Genomic DNA, 21,919 nt, shown 5'->3' with positions numbered 1-21,919 from the left:
CTTTTCCGGTGCCTTTCACTCCCTCGCTCATTTCCTCCTGTCTTTTGTGCTCTTCCTAGCGCACTGCCTGATCCTTCTGTTCCTCTGGCCCTTTCCTCATCTTTCAAGCCAAAGCTCTCGCCCACTCTGTGCCACACTCTGTGAATAGTCTTTGTTAATAGCAAATCTTCTGCAGATTAATTTCAGAATAAGTGTGTGTGTGGGGGGGAGGAGAACGGGAGAATAGAAAGAATAGAAGCAAGTTGAACTAAAGAGCTAAAAGGGATTTTCTCTTTTTATATTGTATTAATGGCCTTTTGGTGCGTCTTGAAAGCCCCACCCCCCCTTTAAAAATAAAAAAAAGGTTATAAGTCACATTAGCATATGGTAAATTTCTCTCTCACAGAACAATTAGGAAGACTATTTTATTAGCTGCCCTTTAACTTCCTCTGACTGAGCTTGGGCTAATATAAAATGCCAGCCTTGTTTTTCTCATTCTTCAAACGTGCCTTTTAAGCACAGGTGAGTCAGTTGCATCTTACTTGGACTTAATGTGACAGGGAACATGTAAGGTGGTTAAAGGGTATTATGCAGGGAATTTTTCATGTCAGTATAACACTTTTAAAACTATTTAAGGCTTCTGTTTATTCAGGAAACCTCTGTTTGGGAGGGAAAAATGTCCTCATCATCATCAGGTATCATTGGCCAGCTGTCCAGTTTAAAAAAAAAAAAAAATCCTCAGGGCTTCACAGAAGAGAATTAATGGGCACACAAGCAATCTTTACATCATGAGGAGATGTTCTCAGGCTTTGATTTGCTTTTAGCTCAGACATAAAAGCAAAATAAAGCCTGATTACATAATATTAAGAGACATTATTATTAACATAAAGCCTGTCTTATATAAACGTGCACACATCTAATTCATAGAGAATGAGATACTACTGCGTTGTTCTGGGAAATGTCCATGTATTAGCTGGTTACATGCACTCTGGGTGTACTCAGTTTGAATCACTTCCTCCAGTCGACACTAGATGGCAACAAAACCATATGCCATATTTCATATGTTGGCCTGTCTGTCTTATTTTGCCTGCTGCTTTGTCCCTGTGCACATCATGCACAAAAACTAGATAAATTTTGAAATTCTGTCACCAGAAAAACCAGTCACAAATGCTATTCCACCTGCTCCTCCAACACTAATGGAATCTGTCTGTGCCCTCCTTGTACATGTCCTATTGTCTGCCATTATTTTTACTGTCAGAATTGCCTGTGGTACAGCGCCAGGGCACTTTTCATTGTAATGTTCATATTCGTTTAGTCTTTAAGGAAGCTATCATATATATATATAGAGCTGTTGATGCTCTTTGACTCACGTGCTGTAGGGATGTTCCTGGATCTTTACAAAGAAAGCAATTATCCTTATTCAGATTTGCACCAGGTCACTGAGTGAGGTTTGCATTCTCCATATTTAATACTTGTGAGGTTTTTGGTTTTTTTTATGTTTGGTTTCTTATTTTGATGACACATTAAATTTGAGCCATAAAATTGCATGTAAAAAAGGGTTAAATTATATTTTCAATTAAAGTTTAAAAGTAAATCATTATTTTTTGTTTGGTTTTTGTTTTTAGGACAAAAACATATATACTGATAATCGAATGAGCTCTTGTACCCACGTGTACTAAACATCCTTCATTATAATTTCTTAGTACATGTCATTAAAAAAACAAAAAAATCCAAGTGCAGCATTACAACCTCCGAATCAAAACAACACCTTGCACACTGTGTTGGACTCCTCATTAATACTGACAGTGGTGTGTTACTATTTTCCCACCTTTAGCTTTTTTTCCATGCTATTCTGAACAGTTACTGCAATATCAGTGCACAACTTTTTTTTGTCAGTGTGGTTTGAATTGTGTGTATCTACAACTGACTAACACACAGATATCTGGCTTTTCCTGTGTGATGTAGCACTGTCAGGCATTTTTGCTTTAATAAAAGTTAGATTTTATATGAAAGAAAAGTGCAGCGGCCCTGAGAGGTGCAGTGCAATTTAAGAAAACACTAGCAAACAGAAAAGTTTAATGCAACACAACAAAAATAGAAAACAAAGCCACAAAACCTCACAAGAAAAAGCAAAACCTGCAAAACACAGCTGTAGTGTTTTTTAGGAGACAGCGACAAGACTGAAAAGCTGTGGACGTAAGCTAACATTAAACGGCTAATAGCAGACATGTATCAGTGTTCTAAACCATAAACGGTACATCTTAAATAAACTCACATTTCCTTACATCCTTTTCGCCCTCACAGCACTGATGAATCCTCTGCCTGTTTTGAGCGTCTCTGTGCAGTCCTTCAAATCTTTTGGTTTCTGTCACTTCCGTAGCTGTTCCGTCACGTTATTGTGTCCCCAAAACGCTCTAGTTTCCTTTCCTTTTATTCATCTTCCATGTGTTGTGTGCGCTTTTATGCTTTTGCAGCATTCTCTTAAGTTGCAGTGCATTTGACCTCTCAGGGCCACCGTAGAAAATATTTGAATCCATTTCTTCTGAGATTCATCTGGCAGGGTAGTGCTCTTTATTTTGAGTAAGGTCAGGTTTTAGTGCTTTAAAATAATGAAGGATAACCCAATTTTATAGCCTTACTCCAGTGATTTAATTATTATGGTAGTGTAATAGCCAGGGTATCATTAACTTCGGTCTGCAAGTGTTGCAAGTTTTAAAAACTTCAGAATGTTTAAATACTCAAAAGAAAAGAAATCTTCAAATGCATCTTTCAAAGTTCAGAATCTATGCTCTGCGATGCCTGGGTTTAAAAACTTTAAGCTTCAAGTTTAAACCAGAGTAACCCCGTTGAATTCAGTGACTTAAAGAGAGTTGTTTTGATACCATGCCAGTTAACGCTGGAAGCGTTGCTGAGGAGTCGTTTGTTTGGACTAAAAGAAGGCTTGATTTTAAGTTTGGTGGTCAAAGGTGAGAGAGCTTTGCTTCACAAAACCCATTTTAGCCTTAAAAAGGGTTTCTATGATCTTTTTAGGCATAACTGAATAATTTATAGACTAATATCACAAAGCATTACACAAATATCGAGTTGTTAAAAATAAGATGATACTATGTTGGTATCTGTAATTTTTTTGGCCAGTTTTAAATGCATAAGTTTTTAAAATAAGGAGACACTGACTATATTGTACATTTTGTAAGATACCAAAGTTGATGCTATATTTGCTACGTCTTGCACTTCTTAAAGTACTTTGATTAGGAGATGCATATAAACACACTAATTCTAGTTCTATGATCCTGAATTTGGTTTAATGATGAGCAATAAATCCAAGTTTTTCTCTGCTATAACTTTTAGGGTCTGTGGGTTTGAGCGCGCACACTAAATGTTCCTAAATGTAATGTCTCTGTTTACTCCCATTGCTCATGTCCCCCTTTTCAGCTGCAGTTGGCAAATTTTTAGGACCAAATGGGAGATCAGCATAAGTGACAACTATCTGTTGAAAGCATTGGAGAATATAGCAGATGAAGAAACAGATGTTGTCATCATGTTTAGTGTAGATTAAAGCAGAGACTAAAATGAGTCAGCAGCCCAACACACTCCCACAATCTCCAAATCTGGTAGAGTATCCACAACATGCTCAGTCCATGGAGATCTCACAGCAGCAACCCACAGGACCCAGAGGATCCTCTGTTTAATGCCTACATTGGTCTCTTGGAATGAGCTTACACAATATTACACAGCATTTTGCTGTTTCTTGAGCTGTATCATTTCAGGAGCGCTCCTCTGTTACTGTGAAGTTCTAGCAAAGACTTGGTCAGATGTCGCGGCTAGGGGCTAGCGATTGATTTCATCACGTTGTTGTTGTTGTTTTTATTTTTTGTTTAGTTCTTTTCCCTACCTGCCGGTGTGTTTGTCAGACTGCCAGAATGAACCAGATGTTTTCTCTGATTGGACAAACCAGCCTCACTTGTTTATACCTAAAACCATATAATCAGTTGGAAACTCTGATGCTGATGGGGTGACAGCAATGTCTCTCTGTTACACACTCAGGAAACTCGTTCAGACTTTGCTTATCAGTATGAGAGAAACAGCTGTGTTTATGCTCACACTCTCTCTCACACACACACACACACACACACACACACACACACACACACACACACACACACACACAGAGGAGTGAGGCAGACTGAGGCAGATGGGACATGCTTCATTATAGCACTACATATGAGTGAATTGCTTGATGTTTTATCGTGTGCTCCTCTGACTGCTTATTTAGTCAGACATATGGTAACATGCTGCTATTATGCCATTTAGTTGAATGAAAAAAGGATAAATGAGTTGCTAAGTGCGCAGGCTTTTTCCTCCGTTTTCAGTGGTTTAGTAGCCTTTGATCTATTTTAACGTTATTGCTCTTATTATGAAAAGCTGTAATCTTGCCTTGGTGTATAAGTTGGAAAAGAATTTATTAACAAAGATGTGCTCAGACATGCATGCTGTGCAGACCTTCCCGTTCTCTGAAAACTATTCCCAAATAATTTTCAGTTATTTTCAAAGAAGCGCAGCACCAACTCTCCTAGTTTCATTGGCACAGCTTCAAGAAGTTTGTTCCAAAATTTTCAGAATTTGTCACAGTTCTCATGTGGATTTATTCGTCTCAGTTATCTTCAAGTAATCTCAGACTTACGCCATGATTTTAAGATCAGGGCTATTTGGGGGCTGTACCATCTGTTTTCCTGCTCTGCTATTCGCTCATGATGATTCAGATGCATTTAGAATGGACCGAATCTGAAGTGCCTTAACGTTTTGGACTTTGCTGTAAAAACGTTACTCACAAATAATCGCCAACCTTGACCCAGTGTTTTGGAAGATAAAGACAACAAAGGAGAGGAAAAAGAGGAAAAAATGTAAACGGTAATGAAGCTAAAGCAAGGGGGGCAAAGAGAAGATGTAGCGAATGACCAGTAAAGAGAGAGGAGGAGGAGGAGAGGGTGCTTAGGAAGTAGGGAGAAGGGATGTGTGCTGCTGAAGGAAATGGTGTGAAGAGAGGTGAGTGACGGACTGAATATAGGAGAAGGAGGTTGTGGAGGCTCGGGTACAGATAAGCCTGCAGGTTGTATCAGTAATTGTCATCTGCAGTGACTGAAATGGTTCTGCATGTAAAGCTATTAGACTGACAGTGCGCTCAAAAGCTACCTTCCCCTAAATGCAGAGTGAGATGGTGAGGCAGAAAGCCAAATGAGAAGGCAGACAGACGGGACGTTTGAGGAGTTCTTCAGGTAATCTCAGTTATTACAATAAAAAAAGAAAAGAAAAAAAAGTAAATATTCAAATCTTTCCTACTTTAGTTTCCAGCCATCCGTCATCTTCTGCTTCTCATGTCCTTAGGCTGTTGTTTTAAATGCTGAAATTTGTCAATATGTTTTTTTTTCTTTTAGAGAATAGCGTATCTTGTAGCATATGTAGCACATTTTCCCAACAATGACAAAACAGCTGGCAGACAAAGAGAAAAAGAAAATGCCTGAACAAAAACCAAACCAAACATCAGTCTGTTCATCAAATTCAATATGTAGCGATCCACATCCTCAAAAGAAAAAGTCCCCTCCAGGGAAAAAATAAAAGGACACGCAGTTCAAGAATAAAAAAAGGATAAAAACAAACAACAAACAAGCAAGCAAACAAAAAACACCCCAAAACAAACCAACCGCATGTTTTACAGTAAACTCTTATTTTTTTTTATTGAGTATTCTAAAAAAGTCACCAAACTTTTCTAGTTACTCCTTCAGTACAAAGCTTGTTCTTTTTAGTAAAATGTAGGATTTTCATTTATACCATTCACTGCTAAATTTTGGGGCTTTTTTATGTTTGTGATTTCCCCAAACAAGGCTAGTATCTTTTAGGCACTCCAAATGTAAAAGTTGATCTTTTAATAACTAGCTATCTACACAATCATGATACCAGAGGCCTGATTGCATCATTTAAGGTTATCCACGTAAATGCAGGGTTACTGAGAACAGTTCACTTCTTACATCGCTATAGTAACTTGTGCTGCAGACTTCGCCAGTTGCCATTGTTGCTAGCTTTCTTTCCTGCCTTCAGACTGGCTAAAATGTATTAATATATTAGTCTTAAAGAAAGTGCTTAAAGTACTCACACGTTCATAGTGGTTTTCCTCTCCAGCACCATATAATCGTGCGACTGTGTGGAAGCAAGTGTTGGCTAACTTAGTGAGTTGGACGCTGCCTTCATGAAGCCAGATATGTTGAACTTACTAGGCTCGGGATATTGTACCAACATCCCAGAGATGTTAGCACACATCCCTGTTATTTGTTATTTCTTGGTAAAGAGACATATTGTAATAATTCACATGCTAGGTTGAATCATGTGCTTTTAGCAGATACTCCTTCTGGCAGAACTGCCAAACTGAGCTCCTTTATAAATGGGGGTTAATTTTGACAGCACATGTGTTCTAATTGTTGATTTGCTTGACCTAACTAAACTACCACATCACATGACTGTGCAGACTGTGTGATAACAAAAACATTAAAGATTAAGTGTCAGACAGAAAAAAATAAATAAATAAAAAGCAGTCTGCATGAAAACAGTAACTATAGATGAAAGAGAGGAGGAGGAGAAGGGCCAGTGGCCCATTTGTCCCACTCTTTCTTCTGTGTAGTTGGCTGGCTGTAATTATCAGTCAGATTATTATTGAGTGCTAATTTATTGCCTCGCTGGGAGCTATGTGTTAAATAAACGCAGTGGAGTAAATAAAGAGAGGGGGAGAAAGAGGGAGAACAGACTGCTGACGCTATCAGATGGCAACCCAACACACACGCTGCCCACGGGGGAAGATGGAGATGTGTGAGTGTGTATTTATACGTGTCTGTCCCAGACATACTTACAAGCCCAAACATTAGTGCGCCTTGCCCATGTGGTGCGTTGATGATCCATTGCACTGTTAACACTGGGGCACTGAGGCTCTCTTCTTGTTTTTCCTTCTGTACTGGATCAGGGAGTTGGCCCACAATAGTTGATATCACTGTGAGAGACACTGACTAACAGCTCAACCAGCCACCATCTGTTGTCCCTACAGCTTAACCTCAAAACTGGTACGACTGATGTAGGGAAGAGCTGTTTCAAATATTAAAATATGTCTTTTCCTTTTCTTTTTTTTTTTGTTCTTTGACAATCATAAAATGAGACCAACTCTCACAGTTACACAACACCACCAATACAGAAACTCTTGCCTGATTTAACTTTGGTCATTCGACAGTTTTTGTCATTGTCCTCAGTGGCGATGGAACAAGTCAGGAGTTTACCCAGGACACAACACAGTCTCACCACCGGCCGACTCCCCCTGTGGCTTTAACCTCTTCACACCAAATGAACGCTGAGTTGAAGGGAAGCAGGAAGTGACACATTCTTGCAGTTATTTAGGTTTAATCCAGGCAGTTTGACCCTTTGGCTCCAGTAACCTTTGGTTCTAGAAAATGGTAAATGGACAGGTTCTTAAATAGCACTTTCCTACTCTATCTGAGCACTCAAAGCACTTTACACAACTTACCTCATTTAGTCCAGCAACTGGTTTCCTCAGTTCCCAAACATTTATGGACTGTTAACAGAAGCAGAAAATGTGGGTTTATGACATTCTTAAATCATAGTATTCTGGGTTTTTCTTTTTCACCTTTTGTATGAGTTGATGTTGTATTTTCTTAAAATCTTTTAGCTGACATGTTTTTGTTGTTAAAGTACGCTGTTTTAAATTAGATTCATTTGAATAAGCACAGGCAGGATCCAAAGTGGCCTTCGTAGCTTTGTGGACTCTGTGTTTCAGAATAGGTTCAATCTTGCTAACAACTTTGTTGTCTTCATTTCTGAGTTGTGTTTGCTTGTTGGGGGAAAAAACCAAAACCAAAAAACAGTCTTTAACGTAATCACCTGTTATTTCTTCATACTTTGCTTGGGAAAAGAACAATGAAAGTAAAACATAGATGAAAATGTAGTATACAAGCCAGAAACCATTTTAATGAGTTTGCAATTCAATAGTTAGCATGACCATCTCTTTTCTTCAGCTCAGCCTGAACTCTCTTAGCTTTCTTCTGATTGCTTTAAGTAGTCTTAAGTAGTTCTTCAGGCTTCTTGAAGGACATTGAAAGCTCTTCTTTGGCTGCCTTTTGTTCAGAGCTCTGTCGAGATGATGTAACACTGCATCAGTGATGCTGATGTCCGAGCTCTGGGAAGGCCCGTCCGTGACTGATAGTGTTCCATCGTTTGTTTTTATCCATGTATGGTTTTAGTGCACTGGCAGTGTGTTTGGGACCATTGCGAAGCTAGAAAATGAAGCCGTTCCCAATCAGACGCTTCCCAGATGTTGCTGCGCGGTGATTCTGAAATGCAGCTCCAGACCATGACAGAGCATGATTCTAGTTGTAAAAGTATCAAATAATCATAAATCATTAGTAATGTATGCTTATTGCGTCATCTTCATTATAAAGTTGAAAAATATTTTATGGCTCAATTTTCCATTAAAAGTTGCCCAAACGTGGCTTATTTGATAGTAAAGGTTGCAGGCCCCTCGGTATAAATAAAGCTTTTAGTTTAAGCTTTTTGTCACTGATCAGAACGGACAGTGGCGAGGATGTTTGCCTGTGGAGTTGGCGGCGTCTGCTTGTTAGTAGCTTGGTTGTTTCTGTTGTTTATTAGGCTCGACCTCTGTAGTCTATTTGCCGTGCATGTTTCAGCCTCATGGAACTACTGTTGAACCTTTAAAACTGTCTTTGTCACTTATTTCTCAAAAAGGGGAAAAAAAGGGTCTCAGGCTAACGAGTCAAACTGCATTTCAACAATGGGAACTGTTTAGGCATCCCTGCTAGGTTTCAGTTACACTGTCGGATGTTTTTCCTTCTCTTGATCTGCAAGCTCGCCCATTGTTGCTGTGATTTTTGTAATGGTATCCTTGTCATTTTTTTTTTGTTTCATACTTGTTATCCGTTAGACCTGTCTTCTGTTTTCCCCTCATCATTTCCAGCTCTACCTTCCCTCTCTTACTCCCGCTCGGGTTTTCTGTCTCACTTTTTTTTTTTTTTCCTGCTGTCTCTAGCTTCTAAGTAGATGCTTGACACCTCCAGCTGTGCTCTGAATTGATTCATATGCAGAAGGTGCCTGGAGAGGGAAGAATATACGATAATACATTTGTAAGCTAATCTCCTGCTTAGCTCATGGCTAGTAACTGCTGTAATCAATTATGCACCTTGTTAATAACTGAAGTTATTTTCCTGCCCTTGCTTACATTTCTAATGCATTTGCTCTTTCTCTTGTCTCTAGTCATTTCTGTCATTCTCCTTTTCTTTTCTCAGCCAGGTATTTTTTGGAAAGTTTTAAAATATACTTCAGGACAATATATTTAAAGCAACATGTAAGACGACATGGTAAATTTCTCTTTAATGCAAGTAACTGGTCAGGCAGCGAAAAGTGTGGCTTTTGTGATCTTAATGGTGCTTTAAAGCTACATTTATTTATTTATGTATTATTCTGTACATAATGTCTGTCTAACCCAAGTTCAGTGTAAAAGAAACACTGTTATTTGTGATGAGTGCATCTTCTGTTATCCTAGAAGCGCAATGCTTATCCCTGTAATTTTACCGCGCTATGGACTGAGTGTCTCTGCAATTTGAATCCCTTCATTGTTGATTTCAGATGTATAAGCCGATTGTAACTGACATAACAGAATGAACAGATGCACTGCGATAGCATTCATTTGAAGGGGTTGGACTGATATCACCTTGTAAAGGTTTATTATTTGAGTGCCTTGTGTTGTTGGTGAGTCATGTAAAAGCAGTTTCTATTTTCTTTTGCGACTTCAGCAGTAACACAAATCCAGTTTCTTTTAAAATTAGTAAAACTCATGCTACTGTGGCTCAAAGTTTTGGCTGTAACACAGAATTTGATTTTCATGCACTTTGCAGCTTCTGCTGTTGCTGGGGGAAGAAAGGTGCTTTTAGGGACTTTCAGTGGTCTAACAGTCTTAAGGTAAATAATGTCAATACCTGCTCATTTTTACCAAGTTTCAGTGTTTGCTGTACAACCCAGTGAACTAGGTGATGTTGTTTTCAAGCCTTGATTATACTCTAGGCTGGAGCCATGATGAGAGTAGTCATTGCTGTCATACTACTTTAAATTCTCCTGCTTGGGACCCATTCATAGTTGATGCGTTGTAATATAAATGCTCCACGGACCAGTCTGCACAGTCACAGTAAACGATCAGATGTGGATGCCACGTGGACCCTTGCTTTCACTGATAAATGACAAAATATATGTCACTCGGACCCAAGTGGATCCTAGCAGATTCAGGGACGCGGAAAGTGTAAGCAAGGCTTTAAAGCTGGGCAGTCTGTACCCTTGTTAAACAACTGATTAATGTGTAGTTTAAGGTAGTGCTGTTCACTAAAAACAAACTGCAGCGCTGCTGCTGCTAGCGAGAGAAAGAAAGGGAAACACCAGGGAGCTTATTTCTGCCCTTCCACCATGAGCTGAAAAATACTGAATTATCTCAGAGAGCCTCATTCACATAAATGGAAGGATATCATTGGAACCACTAAAAGCACTTATTTTTCCAGCACTGTTGGTCCCACATGACCTCATAAGTATAGGAGCCAGCCATATGAACTACATGGCTCAGTGTAATGCATTCTTTCAGGACGATTTCTTCTGTAACTAACTTTGAACATCAGTTACATTGGATAGATTATGATTTTAATAGGAAAATTGTGACACTTATTTTCTACTAATGCTTGTTTCATGGAAATGTATCTGGAATACGTGACTGTTTAAAAAGGTGATAACATTTAAAACTCTCCTTTTTGCCTTATTTTGATCCCGAACTCATCTTATTAAAATGTTTCCAGTATAGTCATAGCCCATAGTTTGCATGGTAAGAAGGTCACACTTGACTTCTTTACTAAAGCGGTAATTGTACAAAAAGTATGGGCTCAGTTTGCAACGTTTAACTGACTGTTATTTATTAAGTCATTCATTTCTGTAGACACATCTGAGTTTTGCAGTGATGCACACATGCTCAGTGAAACAAAAAGTTAAAGAAGCGATACCTGGAATCTTTGTCAGCACACCGTTATCTAAACGTGTAATTTTAGTCAGCCCATCAGACAGAAACACCCTCTTTCTGTTTTCTTTCATTTTATGATGATCGATCAGTGTAGCCGCTTACCAGACACATTAATTTCAGTTACAAGCAGACAAGCCAACATTTAACTAGCGATTAAATTAAATGACTCTAAAGATGGTGTTAATATTGATTTCGTGCATTACCGTCCTTGATTGTGAAGTTTCTAGCGATCACTCTGACCATCAGCACAACACTACCTGTGTCACCTTTCTGCTGTTTAACCGTGTGGTCATGACAGTGTTTCTCAACCACTGTGCCATCGTGACAAATGATCAGGTGTGTCGTGGAAGATTATCTAGTTTCACCTGATTGGTATTCTAAGTGACAGACGTGAGTAACAGGCAGAACAATTACATTCTTTTCCACTAGAGGGCAGTACAACATCTTGCTCCAATTAAATGGGTTGCCAACTGCCAGTAAAACAGAAGAAGACGAAGAAGAAATTACATAGTCATGAGACAGCGCAGCGCATAATAGCAATAAATTAATATTTGAAAAGAAAAAGTAGTCAGGTTGACCTGGGTCATGGAGAAACTTCCGACCCAGATGACGGCCCTAGCGTGAGTAGTGGTTAAAAGAAAGCAAAAATGGTATATTGGGGACAAACTGAGCCAATTCTGCTATGCCTGGTGTGTGGGGAAAAATGATCAATATGCGCTTTTGTGACATTTTTGTTTGGTGGTGTGCTGTGATTTTTTTCTAATGCGAAATATGTGCTGTGGCTCCAAAAGGTTGGGAAACACTAAGTTATGGTGACTCTGATTTAGCATTTCCGCGTTGCCAGTTCAAAGGTGGATCGAGCTAAGTATTGAATGCAAATGTGCTGTGTGGTGCTTAATATTGCTCTGAATACAGTCAAAAATAAGATTTAGACTTGGAGATGCTGATTTAGTTGTGGCTTTTTGTCTGTAGGGGGGGGGAAAGCATCATTGGGTAACAGACATGAACCGACAACGTCAGGTACCCAACAGAAAAATGGACAGACTCAATAAACATCAGTGTGTATACTTGAGCCATCCTCTTTAAGTGCATCGTGGTGTGGTGCTGCGGTGTGTTGTGTGTAAAGCCACGCTTGGCTGGCTGTTATCTACCATAGACTTGCAGGTCCCTGGAGGGACACCAGAGGAGTCATCTGATTCACTTTCAGCCTCGTCTTTGACTGCAAATTAAAACGGGACCAACACAGACAGACACAGATAGAAAGGAGTGCAGCTTTTTTTCTTTTTTCTTTCTTTTTTTTAATTAAATCTCTTCTGATTTTACCTAATCCCCACCAAACCGATACTTGTCTAACATAGAAAATGAACACATGAACAATTTCAGTCTCTCTTTTCACCTGCATTAACATGCACCAGCTGCAGCCTTTCACCCGACAGTGGAAGCGTCTCTCCCGTCAGAAGCCCTCTCGCTCTTTGTCTCTCCTCAGTTAAGGTCTGTTTATGAAACACAGACGATTGGCTCTGATTTGATTTGGCGTTCAGCAGCCCTGATAATTATGATGAATCTTCCCCCCGCTGTACGCGTGTGCATGTGTGCGAGTAGACGTTCTTCACCTCCGTTACTTGCCGGCGCTGCTGCTTTTCAGTGCCACTGAGATCTGAGACCTGCGATACAAGAGCTTTAAAAATATTGATTGGCATTAATTTGCCTGGAGCACCAGATGTGTAAGATTTAGTGCATCAGGGCACTTCAGATAGTGACAACCCGTCAATCTCAATGATAGTTTGCAGGTATTATATTTTTCTACATATTGAGTTTTTCAGTGTAACAAATGCACCCATCTGGTGGTTTTTGAACTTTAAAAATCATGTGTGATGTTGTAATGTCTTTAGCTAATTATATACAGCTTGTCTAATGTGGAAACTTCATATATGGCTTTTGCCAGATGCTACAAGCTTCATACTAAAGAAACATATCTTGATATGACAATCATAAAATTCTCCTATTTCATTATATAATCAAATAGTGATATGAATATATAGTGAGTGGAACTTGCGTTGATGGTATAATTTGGAAATGCTAGCACTAACAAAAAGATAGGAGGTTAAAATTTAGAGAGGCAAGGTTGAGAAGGTTTGGACATCTGGATAGGAGGGGTGGTGAAGATGTTGAACACAGAATTTTGAATATGGCGCTGCCAGGCAGGAGGGAAAGAGGAAGATCTTAGGGGATGTGAAGAAAAGACATGCAGAGGGTTGATGTGACAGAAGAATGCTAGGGATAGCATGAGACGGAGGCAGATGATCCACTGTGGTGACACCGGCGTAAAGCAAGCAGCTGAAAAAAGACGATCTAGGAGATCAGACAGAATGGCAGGGGTCTCGCTCCCACTTGTTCAGAATGGAACCCCTTATGTTTCTAGAGAAAGCATGTGGCTTTCTTCATAGTCTGTGGAAATGCTGCTGTTGTGGTGGGAATGGCGATCTAAGAAGAGAGATTTGGCTTAAAGCTTTTCTAGGTGTTTAGAGTCACCTGTGTATCCAAACGCTGTCCCCATGTTTATTTGCCTTTCTATGAAACTCTGCTTTGGCAACAGTGGGAAAGAAAAACTCCCTTTTAACAGTAAGAAACCTGTGTCAGAACCAGGCTCAGGGAGGGGCGGCCATCTCCCATGACCGGTTTGGGTTGGCAGGGGGGTGGCATGCTGAATTCAAATAGCTAACATGATTCAGATTGTCTGAACATTGCAGCTTTTCCTTTAATGCAAAAGAAGACAAATGAATCTGTCTTGGAGGCCTGGGTCATAAATTGCCTGTTTCTTCATTAAATTAGTTTAACTGGTGAATTGTTTTAAATTAACAAATTGGATCATACAGATTTATGACACTGGATGCCTAATTAAAAGCAGAATTGGTGGATCTGTTGTGATCCTGCAATTCTGGTAGAAGCTAATTAGATCAGATCATCTTATTGTGCTAAAAGGCCAATGTGCCAATCAGTGAACAAGCCACATGTGTGCCAAACATCAGTATCACTGCATCTCAAATGGAAACCTGGATTTATTTAAAGACCAAACATTTGGAACAATAATATGTCTTTAATCTTTTATTGATATTAGTTGCACATTAATGTTGTTTTATTCAAGAAATGCAGGTTAAATATTCAGTTATATGATTGTTCTACATTCTCAAAACATGTTGTGCTAATCTGGAGCTGTGGAAATGACAAAAAACATGTATTATGTTCAGAAATGTTTAATTATACTTGATACATTTGGTGTTACAAGGTTAATCTTTTGCAAATTCCTATTGAATTGTTTACTTTTTGTTAGAGATGAATGAGATTGCATGCATGTTTCTTGGGGGAATCTAATCTGATCGCCTATGCTTTTGATTACATGAATTAATGGTCCTTCCTGTTTGTGCTTCATTCTTTCTCTTTTTATCCTGCTTTGTTTCTCTTCCTCCTTCACTCTTTCTCTGTCCCCCAACATATCTAGTCTGCAGATGAGATAGAATCAATGGTAAGCTTCATTCTGACCTTCAAAAATTCAGTCTCTTTTGTCCTTTCCATCTATTCCACTGCTTTCTCTCAGTGTTCCCTATTGTGCTCTTGCACAGGCTACAGGTCACTTTAAAACAAAATTGAAATTACCATTTATGTGTTGATTAGAGTCATTCTTAATCATTTCTGTTGAGCTGAAATCCTTGACAGCTGGAAGAGTGAAATATCTCTAAATTGCAGCATCTCATGAATTAAAAAAAAAAAAGAAGAAGCAAAAACAACTTTGATTTGATTGAATTCAAAGCAAATCGAACCCCTCCTTTCCCGCTTCCTTCCTTCCTCCTTATTTTTTATTTTTATTTTTTAAACGCACTCACTATTCTAGGCTCTTCATCTCTTCTCAGTTTAATGCTCCTCCAGCCCTTTCATTCAAATATTCACATACCTTCTTCCTACTTTTAACAGTCCCTATTCATTCTTTTATCTCCATTGCTTCCGTTCTTTGTTTCATTACTTTGACCTTGCTTTCTTTATACATATGGCAACATTTTTCTGCTGTATAAATATATAACGTCAGTCACAAAGCACTGGAATAAAATCACATTTTGTTACTATAATGTATCAACAGCAGTTTCTCTATGGCTGTAACAAATAATTGATTTCTTCAGCTAGTTAATTCAATGCTTTTTAAAAGAAAATGCCAATATTGGCCCTCATTTACTGTAATAACTATATGTACATACAAATCTGTGTATGTAATCATCCATACAAAAGTTTCACAGTCAAATCATTGATTCATCAATAATTTATCAATAAATTTGTTTGTACATAACAAAAGAATAAAATCCTGGCTGTCTTAGGAAATGTACATCTAAGTCTTTGAAATAAATGCTACTACTAATAATAATGATAATAATAATGATAATATGAAGAATAAGGCCATTATCTATAATTTTCTGACATGGCGTAAGACATGCTCAGAATTAATACAAAAAAATTCAATTGCATTTAAAGGAAACAAAATGGAAAGGTGCAGGCTTACAGTTTAAATTTAAACCGATTCCTCATCATTCATTAAAAACATCAAACACTCCTGTCTGAAAGAATAGTTTCAGTTTCTTCAGACTTGGAGTTTCTCCTGCTTCCTTGCCTCATAGGTGCAGGCTTTTTATGCTTCACCAGGAGAGAAATGGGGACAGTATGCAGCTCGCGTAAGCCTGTTTGTTCAGAATGATTCAGATTTTCGAATTTACGCTCAGTAGTAAGTGATAGGCCGGTGCGCACGTTTCCTAAATGCAACAATGATTGTATGCACTTGTTTTTTGCACAGGGTAAGAACGTTTCCGTGCACGTGTTGGTAAAAAGGCCCATCGTCTTTGCAGCTTTTCTTGCATTTCTCTTGTGTCTCATGTCTCTTTTGTGAGCTATGCTCCCTTTTCCATTTTTCTGTCTGCTCTATGTCTCCAACACAAGTTTTTTTTTTTTTTTTTTCTGCTCTCATTTAGTCACTGTGGTGTAGATTTGCATGTGTATGCATGTCTGTCAGCATGCTTGCACTAAATTGCACTTGTTCATGTTTCTTTGTGTGTAACTGCCATCTTGCAGCTTCAAAACTACTTGTAAATAACATGGTTGGATGTAAGATGGTGCTTATGGGAGGGAGTAAAAGAGAATCCATGGGTGAATAAACAGAGGGGTGCAGGTGAAAAGAAATAAAAGATAAAAGTCTGATTTGAGAGCTGTGATTATATATGGCATTTTTTTTTCTTTTTGCTTAATCGATACCTTAAAGCTGGACTTTGCACAGAGAAAGGACAGAGAACTTGTGTGTACCTGTATCACTGATGTTGCAGGGACACATCTGTTTACACTGTCACACTGTGAAGACTCTATTTTCTTGGAGACAAAATCGTGTCCCCATCTTGAGGCTGTTAAATCTTAGATTTAGAAGATATGTTAACTTTTTTTTTACTGTACTAAGTCATATGCTGGTCTGTACTGCATTCATTTGCCAGTGCTGTATTTGTACAGTGGTGTCCAAGAGACTCAGACCAGATCAAGACAAAACAGAGAACATATTCATCCATCCACTTTCTGACACTTATCTAGGGTCGGGGGGCAGCAGTCTATTCATAGTAGCTCAGACCTCCTTTTCCCCAGCTTCCTCCTCCAGGCATTTCAAAGCCATGTCCTAGGCCTGCCCCAGGGCCTCCCCCTGGTAGGATATGCCCAGAACACTTCACTCAGGAGGTGCCCAGCAGGCATCCTAGTCATATATCTGAACTCTCTCACCCCTCCCTCCCCCATTCCCTCTCTAAGGGAGAGCAGAGCTGCCTTTCAGGGGAAGCATTACAATCTCATTCACAGAGTCTGACTCAAGTAAATAAAATGGGAGCCACTGTTCACCCATCACAAGTATGGCTGTGCCCCAAGTTTCCAGCTGAACATGGCTTGCTATACTTTCAAAGTGAGAATAAGAGGCAGAGTGCCCGAAGTTGGATTGTTATTCTAAGCAAGGATTTCTCAGCATCGAATAATGTAGAGGTGAAATGTATCTACTTGAAGCTAACTAATTATCTTATCTTGTTTTGTCCATACAAAAACATAATTGATCACAAGCGCAAGGGAGATATATGTGGGCTGTTTCTTGGCTACAGGAACTGACTCCACAAGAATATATGATGTAATGCATTAATTAGTAAGCTTTCAAAGTATTTTTGGTGTCAAACTGTCCTTCAGTGGGTTAAAACTGTTGCATCCAAGGGACAGCTAGCCAGACTAGGAGTGACCGCTTAATCAACATGTTCATCAAAATTCATTTATGGAAAGATCAAACAACAGACATAGATTTTGCTGAATGAAGGCTGCAAATTTAGAGGACGTGCCTAATCTGGAGTTTGATATCTGCCACAAAGTGACTCCACGGAGTAGATGTAGTACTTCCATGTAGTTTCCATCTTTTGAGAGAGATTCACAATGCAGCAACATAATGAACCCAAGCATACCATACACACCGGTCCTGGTGCTTCTTGACCTTTGCAAGAAATACAGGCACCTGAATCTGACCCCAAAGAAAATTTAGAGTATTTGGACACTGAGGGAGTTCCTCACATTACAAACACTTTTTGCTAGAAGGTCCTGAGTTTTACTCCACCATCTGTCCGAGACTTTTGTGTGGCATGTTCTCCCTGTGGGTTCTCTCCAGGTACTCTAGCTTTCTCCCACTGTCCAAATACATGCATTTACTGGTGTTAGGTTAAATAGTGATTCTAAAATGCCCATAGGTGTAAATATGGCTGTGAATTGTTGTCTGTCTCTCTGTATTAGCCCCAAAGACTTCAAAGAAACCACAAAAAGCCAAAAATTGACAAAACATTTATGACCATGATAAGTGTTGGTAACCTTTTTTTTTATAGCTGTATAAACTACAAGTTAGGTTACTAGTATTTTTATGTTAAATGATAACAACATATCTTTCCATGTCAGTTACATTTTTAAATTTCAATATGATACAACAGCATTAACATAACTTTTTTCTTCTCTCCTCTCCCATTGATCTTAACTTGTGGCAAACCACTGCCTAAAATGTTATAACTATAATCTAAGTAAGTTTATCCTGGATTCCATGTTTTTTTTGTTTGTTTTTTTTCATCCACTGTTCTGTTTGCATGCATGTGTATTTTTACTTGCAGGTTCAGCATCTACAGAAGAAAGACTCACAGCTGAAAGCACTGGATGCCTTCTACAAGGAGCAACTGGCACAACTGGAGAAGAGGGTAAAACATTTGCACAATCACACAACTAACACATAAACAGGTTTCGAGCAGCATCATTTTAGGTTTCACCGGCTTTTAAAAAGTCACATGTTATATAGGTGTACAGACATGGGCAGACTTGATGTACACACATACATAAATATGGTCGAGCAACCAGAATTCAGTCAGTTAAGTGACTTTGGTGCATCAACCTGGCAATAAAAGGTGGAGTCGGCCTGCTATTAGTTTTGGACTGGGCCAAGTTGTAATAAAAAGATGATTAACTGTAATAACTCTGCAACACTGTTGTTGCCATAGATGTTAAGGAGGCACTAACACATCCTCCAACCACACACACCCATATTTTGCCCAATTGCGGTTTATTTCACACCTCAAACATTTAGTAAACAATTAAGCAAATACAAGTAATCTGCAGGTAGTAAGAAAATAAACTAACTCTTTTACGCTACGTCCACACCTACACGGGTATTTTTGAAAACGCAGCGTCCACACGTAAACGGCTTTTCGAATCACCGAAAACTGAGATTTTTTTAAAACTCCTTTTTTGCGTTTACGTGTGGACGAAGAATACAGAGTTCGTCACACAACGTCAAAGGTATGTGCCTTTTTCACGTCAGCTGTGCTCCACGTTATTGCTTATATGAGAGGAATTGCAGAATGGCAGATAAACAGTATTTTGTCTCCATCTTCAGGTTTTACACTCTTACATATACGCACGCAGTTACTGTCCCTCCATTTACAAAGGCAGAGGCGTCACAGTGTGATTATTTTACATGTAGTTGTTTTTTTTCTGTGCAATAATATTCAACATTGCTATCAATACATTTTTCAAAAAAATGCCTCTCTGTGCAAAAAAAACATAAACTGCTGTGGGATACTGTTTGTCCGTGATTTGAACCGGGGGAACAAATCGTGGCAGGATCAGCCTGATATTATTTGTATCCCGCTGTAACTTTACTGTATGAAGAGCTAACATCTCCAAAATGTCAGGAGTAGTTAGTCATTACAAGAAGTGTTTGTGGACTAAAAATCAAGAATGTGGGATACTGTTTGCCCGTGATTTGAAGAGCCCAGCGCTGCTCCCGACGCAGGGAAAACCAATTCTGCAGGGGAGACCTACCTCGGCACTTGTGCAGGTGAAACCAAAGGGAAGATATGCTTCACCATATTTTCTAGTCTTTGGCTTGAAAGGAGGTTGGTTTGGAAACATATTCAGCGATGCTTCATCTCCTGCTTTGCGTTTGTGTGGGCGCCCCGTGCTAGCAGTGTCCAAGCGTTGTTTTTGTTTTGTTTTTTTTCCCTTTTCATGCCGAGCCCCCCCTGCAATGGTACTGCACCCCCCCTAGGGGGCGGACCCCACACTTTGGGAAGGTCTGCTCTAGCGTGAGTGAGCCATTATGAAAATCATGTGCTGAAGCATGAGCACGAAGTGGAAACACACTTTTATGTGGACATATTCAACAATATGATCCGCACGAATGCATATATTTACTCAGCAGCAACATTATGACAGACAGTAAATTGATATAAATGATCTCCCAGGTTTGTGAGCAAACAAATGCATCTACAGTAGATTTAACCTGACTGATACAGCGGAATTCAATGCACAAAAAGTGTGTAGCAGAAGCACTCCACCAGGTGTATCCGTAAATGTGATTCAAAAAAAGGAAACAAATTTGAGCCAGCCTGAGTATCTCCAGAGAGCCCTTACAAGCCCTTGCGTTGCCTTTCATCTTTCGGTCTGACATTTGCCAGGCAGAAGAGGTGGGGTTTCAAGTTAAATCTCGGCCTCACCAGGCGCCACACAAAAAGGACCTTTTCGCGGTCTCTCTGGGAGAAGCACTCCTCTGTACTTCAGACTGACAAGACCTTTATAGGACATTATGTGTAAAATCCAAGTATTATGTTCTGTTTACCATGGATAATTCAAGCTTGACGGGGACAGGGTGGTGGCAGTAGACAGAGCCACATGGGACAACTGTAACATTGGAGTGTCATCATTCCCCTGTGGCTGAGTGGACACTTTACAGCCACTCTGTTGCTGTGTTACATTTTCTTTTGTTTATTTGTGATTGCTAATTGAGATTTATTTTCTGTTTTCCAAGTTTGGAATAGGTGGTCCTTTAGTTTTAAAGATTTGTGAGCATTTGTGTGGTTGTATGCATGTGAGTAAAGGTTATGTTTAGTGCGCCATAAGCCACAATAAGCTGATAGAGTCACTGACTTGGGCAATAGGCAAGGCAAGTTTATTTACATAGCACAATTCAACAGCAAGGTGATTCAAAGTGCTTTACAGAGACATTAAAAAATAAAAACAAATAAAAAATATTATTTAAAATGGGGGGGGGCGGAACAGTAGATAAAATCAGTAGTTAAAATGTAAGTTTTGAAATTTAAGCTTAAAAGTAAAACAGTGTGGATTTGGTGCTTTATTCAAATGCAGCTGAGAACAGGTGAGTCTTCAACCTGGAATTTAATAAACTGAGTGTTTCAGCTGATATGAGGCTTTCTGGGAGTTTGTTCCAGATATATGGAGCATAAAAGCTGAATGCAGCTTCTCCATGTCTGGTTCTGACTCTGGGAACTGATAAAAAAAAAAAAAAAAGGCTTTTTTCTGCTTGGTTAAATCTGAAGTTAGGGATTTTTTTTTTTTTTTAAACCAGAAGTCCAATTCTTTCTGGCTAGCCTCTTTGCTGAAGACAAGTAAAAAGGACAAGAAAGAGTTCTTTCTTTCTCTTTCTTTCTTTTTCCCGATTGTGTTCCTGTCTAGTTTAAATAACAGAAGGACAAACGCAAGCAGGCTTAAACCACCACAGCACAAAATCTGTATTCCGTTTACCACGCAGTCAACCTAAATAATCATTTATTACCTTGATGAATAGTCTCTACACATATTTGAATTAGCCACACACAGAGGTCTTGGTGTCAGATGCTTGGCTATTTGTGTTAGTCTCATTAGTAACAGGTTGGGTTTGCAGAGGGAGTAGAAGAGTGGCAGGCTGGCATACGGGTGGCACAAGCTGTGTTTACTGTAGAGCTTAGGATGTTTACAGACAGTCCTCAATGTGTGGGCATGTGCGTCAGGCAAAGGAAGAGGGAGATGTTTTGCATGCATACTGTATATTCAGGTGGATGTGTGCAGTATATGTAAATTCACGGGTCTATCTGAAAGCTCAGTGTGTTTGCAGACTACACCAGCAGTCACATAAGAGACTGGTCAAAGTGTTCTCGATGCTTGATGTTCAGTTTTCAGTAGATGTGAATTAAGCGAAGCTTAGCTAGGTTTATGTTAATACATTTATGTACATTTCATATGTGCCGAGAAATTAAAAGAAGGATTTGTTTGTCATTTGCAAATACCGGAGTGGTGTAAGATCAAGCACTCACAATGGTTATGACTGTTAATATCTTTGAACATACTCTGGAAATGGATTTGTCAAATACAAAATGTTTGTCATGTAGCTTAGTCTCAGTTTTCGGTGACAAAGAAAAAAAATTGCTAAAATATTTACAGTGGGGCAAAAAAGTATTTAGTCAGCCACCG

General features: G+C 39.1%; 1 protein-coding gene across 2 annotated transcripts in view; it reads left to right on the top strand.

Moving 5' to 3' along the window:
- chchd6a (coiled-coil-helix-coiled-coil-helix domain containing 6a) overlaps positions 1–21,919 on the top strand; it is an 83,821-nt gene that overhangs the window by 8,825 nt on the left and 53,077 nt on the right. Inside the window, exons 5-6 of one of the 2 annotated variants that reach the window (XM_026153120.1) lie at positions 14,595–14,618; positions 18,292–18,375. In XM_026153120.1, the coding sequence (XP_026008905.1) occupies positions 14,595–14,618; positions 18,292–18,375 (108 nt within the window). The remainder of the gene's footprint in view (positions 1–14,594; positions 14,619–18,291; positions 18,376–21,919) is intronic. The other variant, XM_026153121.1, reaches the window with a different exon arrangement.

Source organism: Astatotilapia calliptera, chromosome 20 (assembly GCF_900246225.1).
Source record: "Astatotilapia calliptera chromosome 20, fAstCal1.2, whole genome shotgun sequence".
Classification (NCBI taxonomy): Eukaryota; Metazoa; Chordata; class Actinopteri; order Cichliformes; family Cichlidae; genus Astatotilapia; species Astatotilapia calliptera.
Note: the sequence above shows the minus strand (reverse complement) of the source record. Positions and strands in the feature narration are given on the sequence as shown.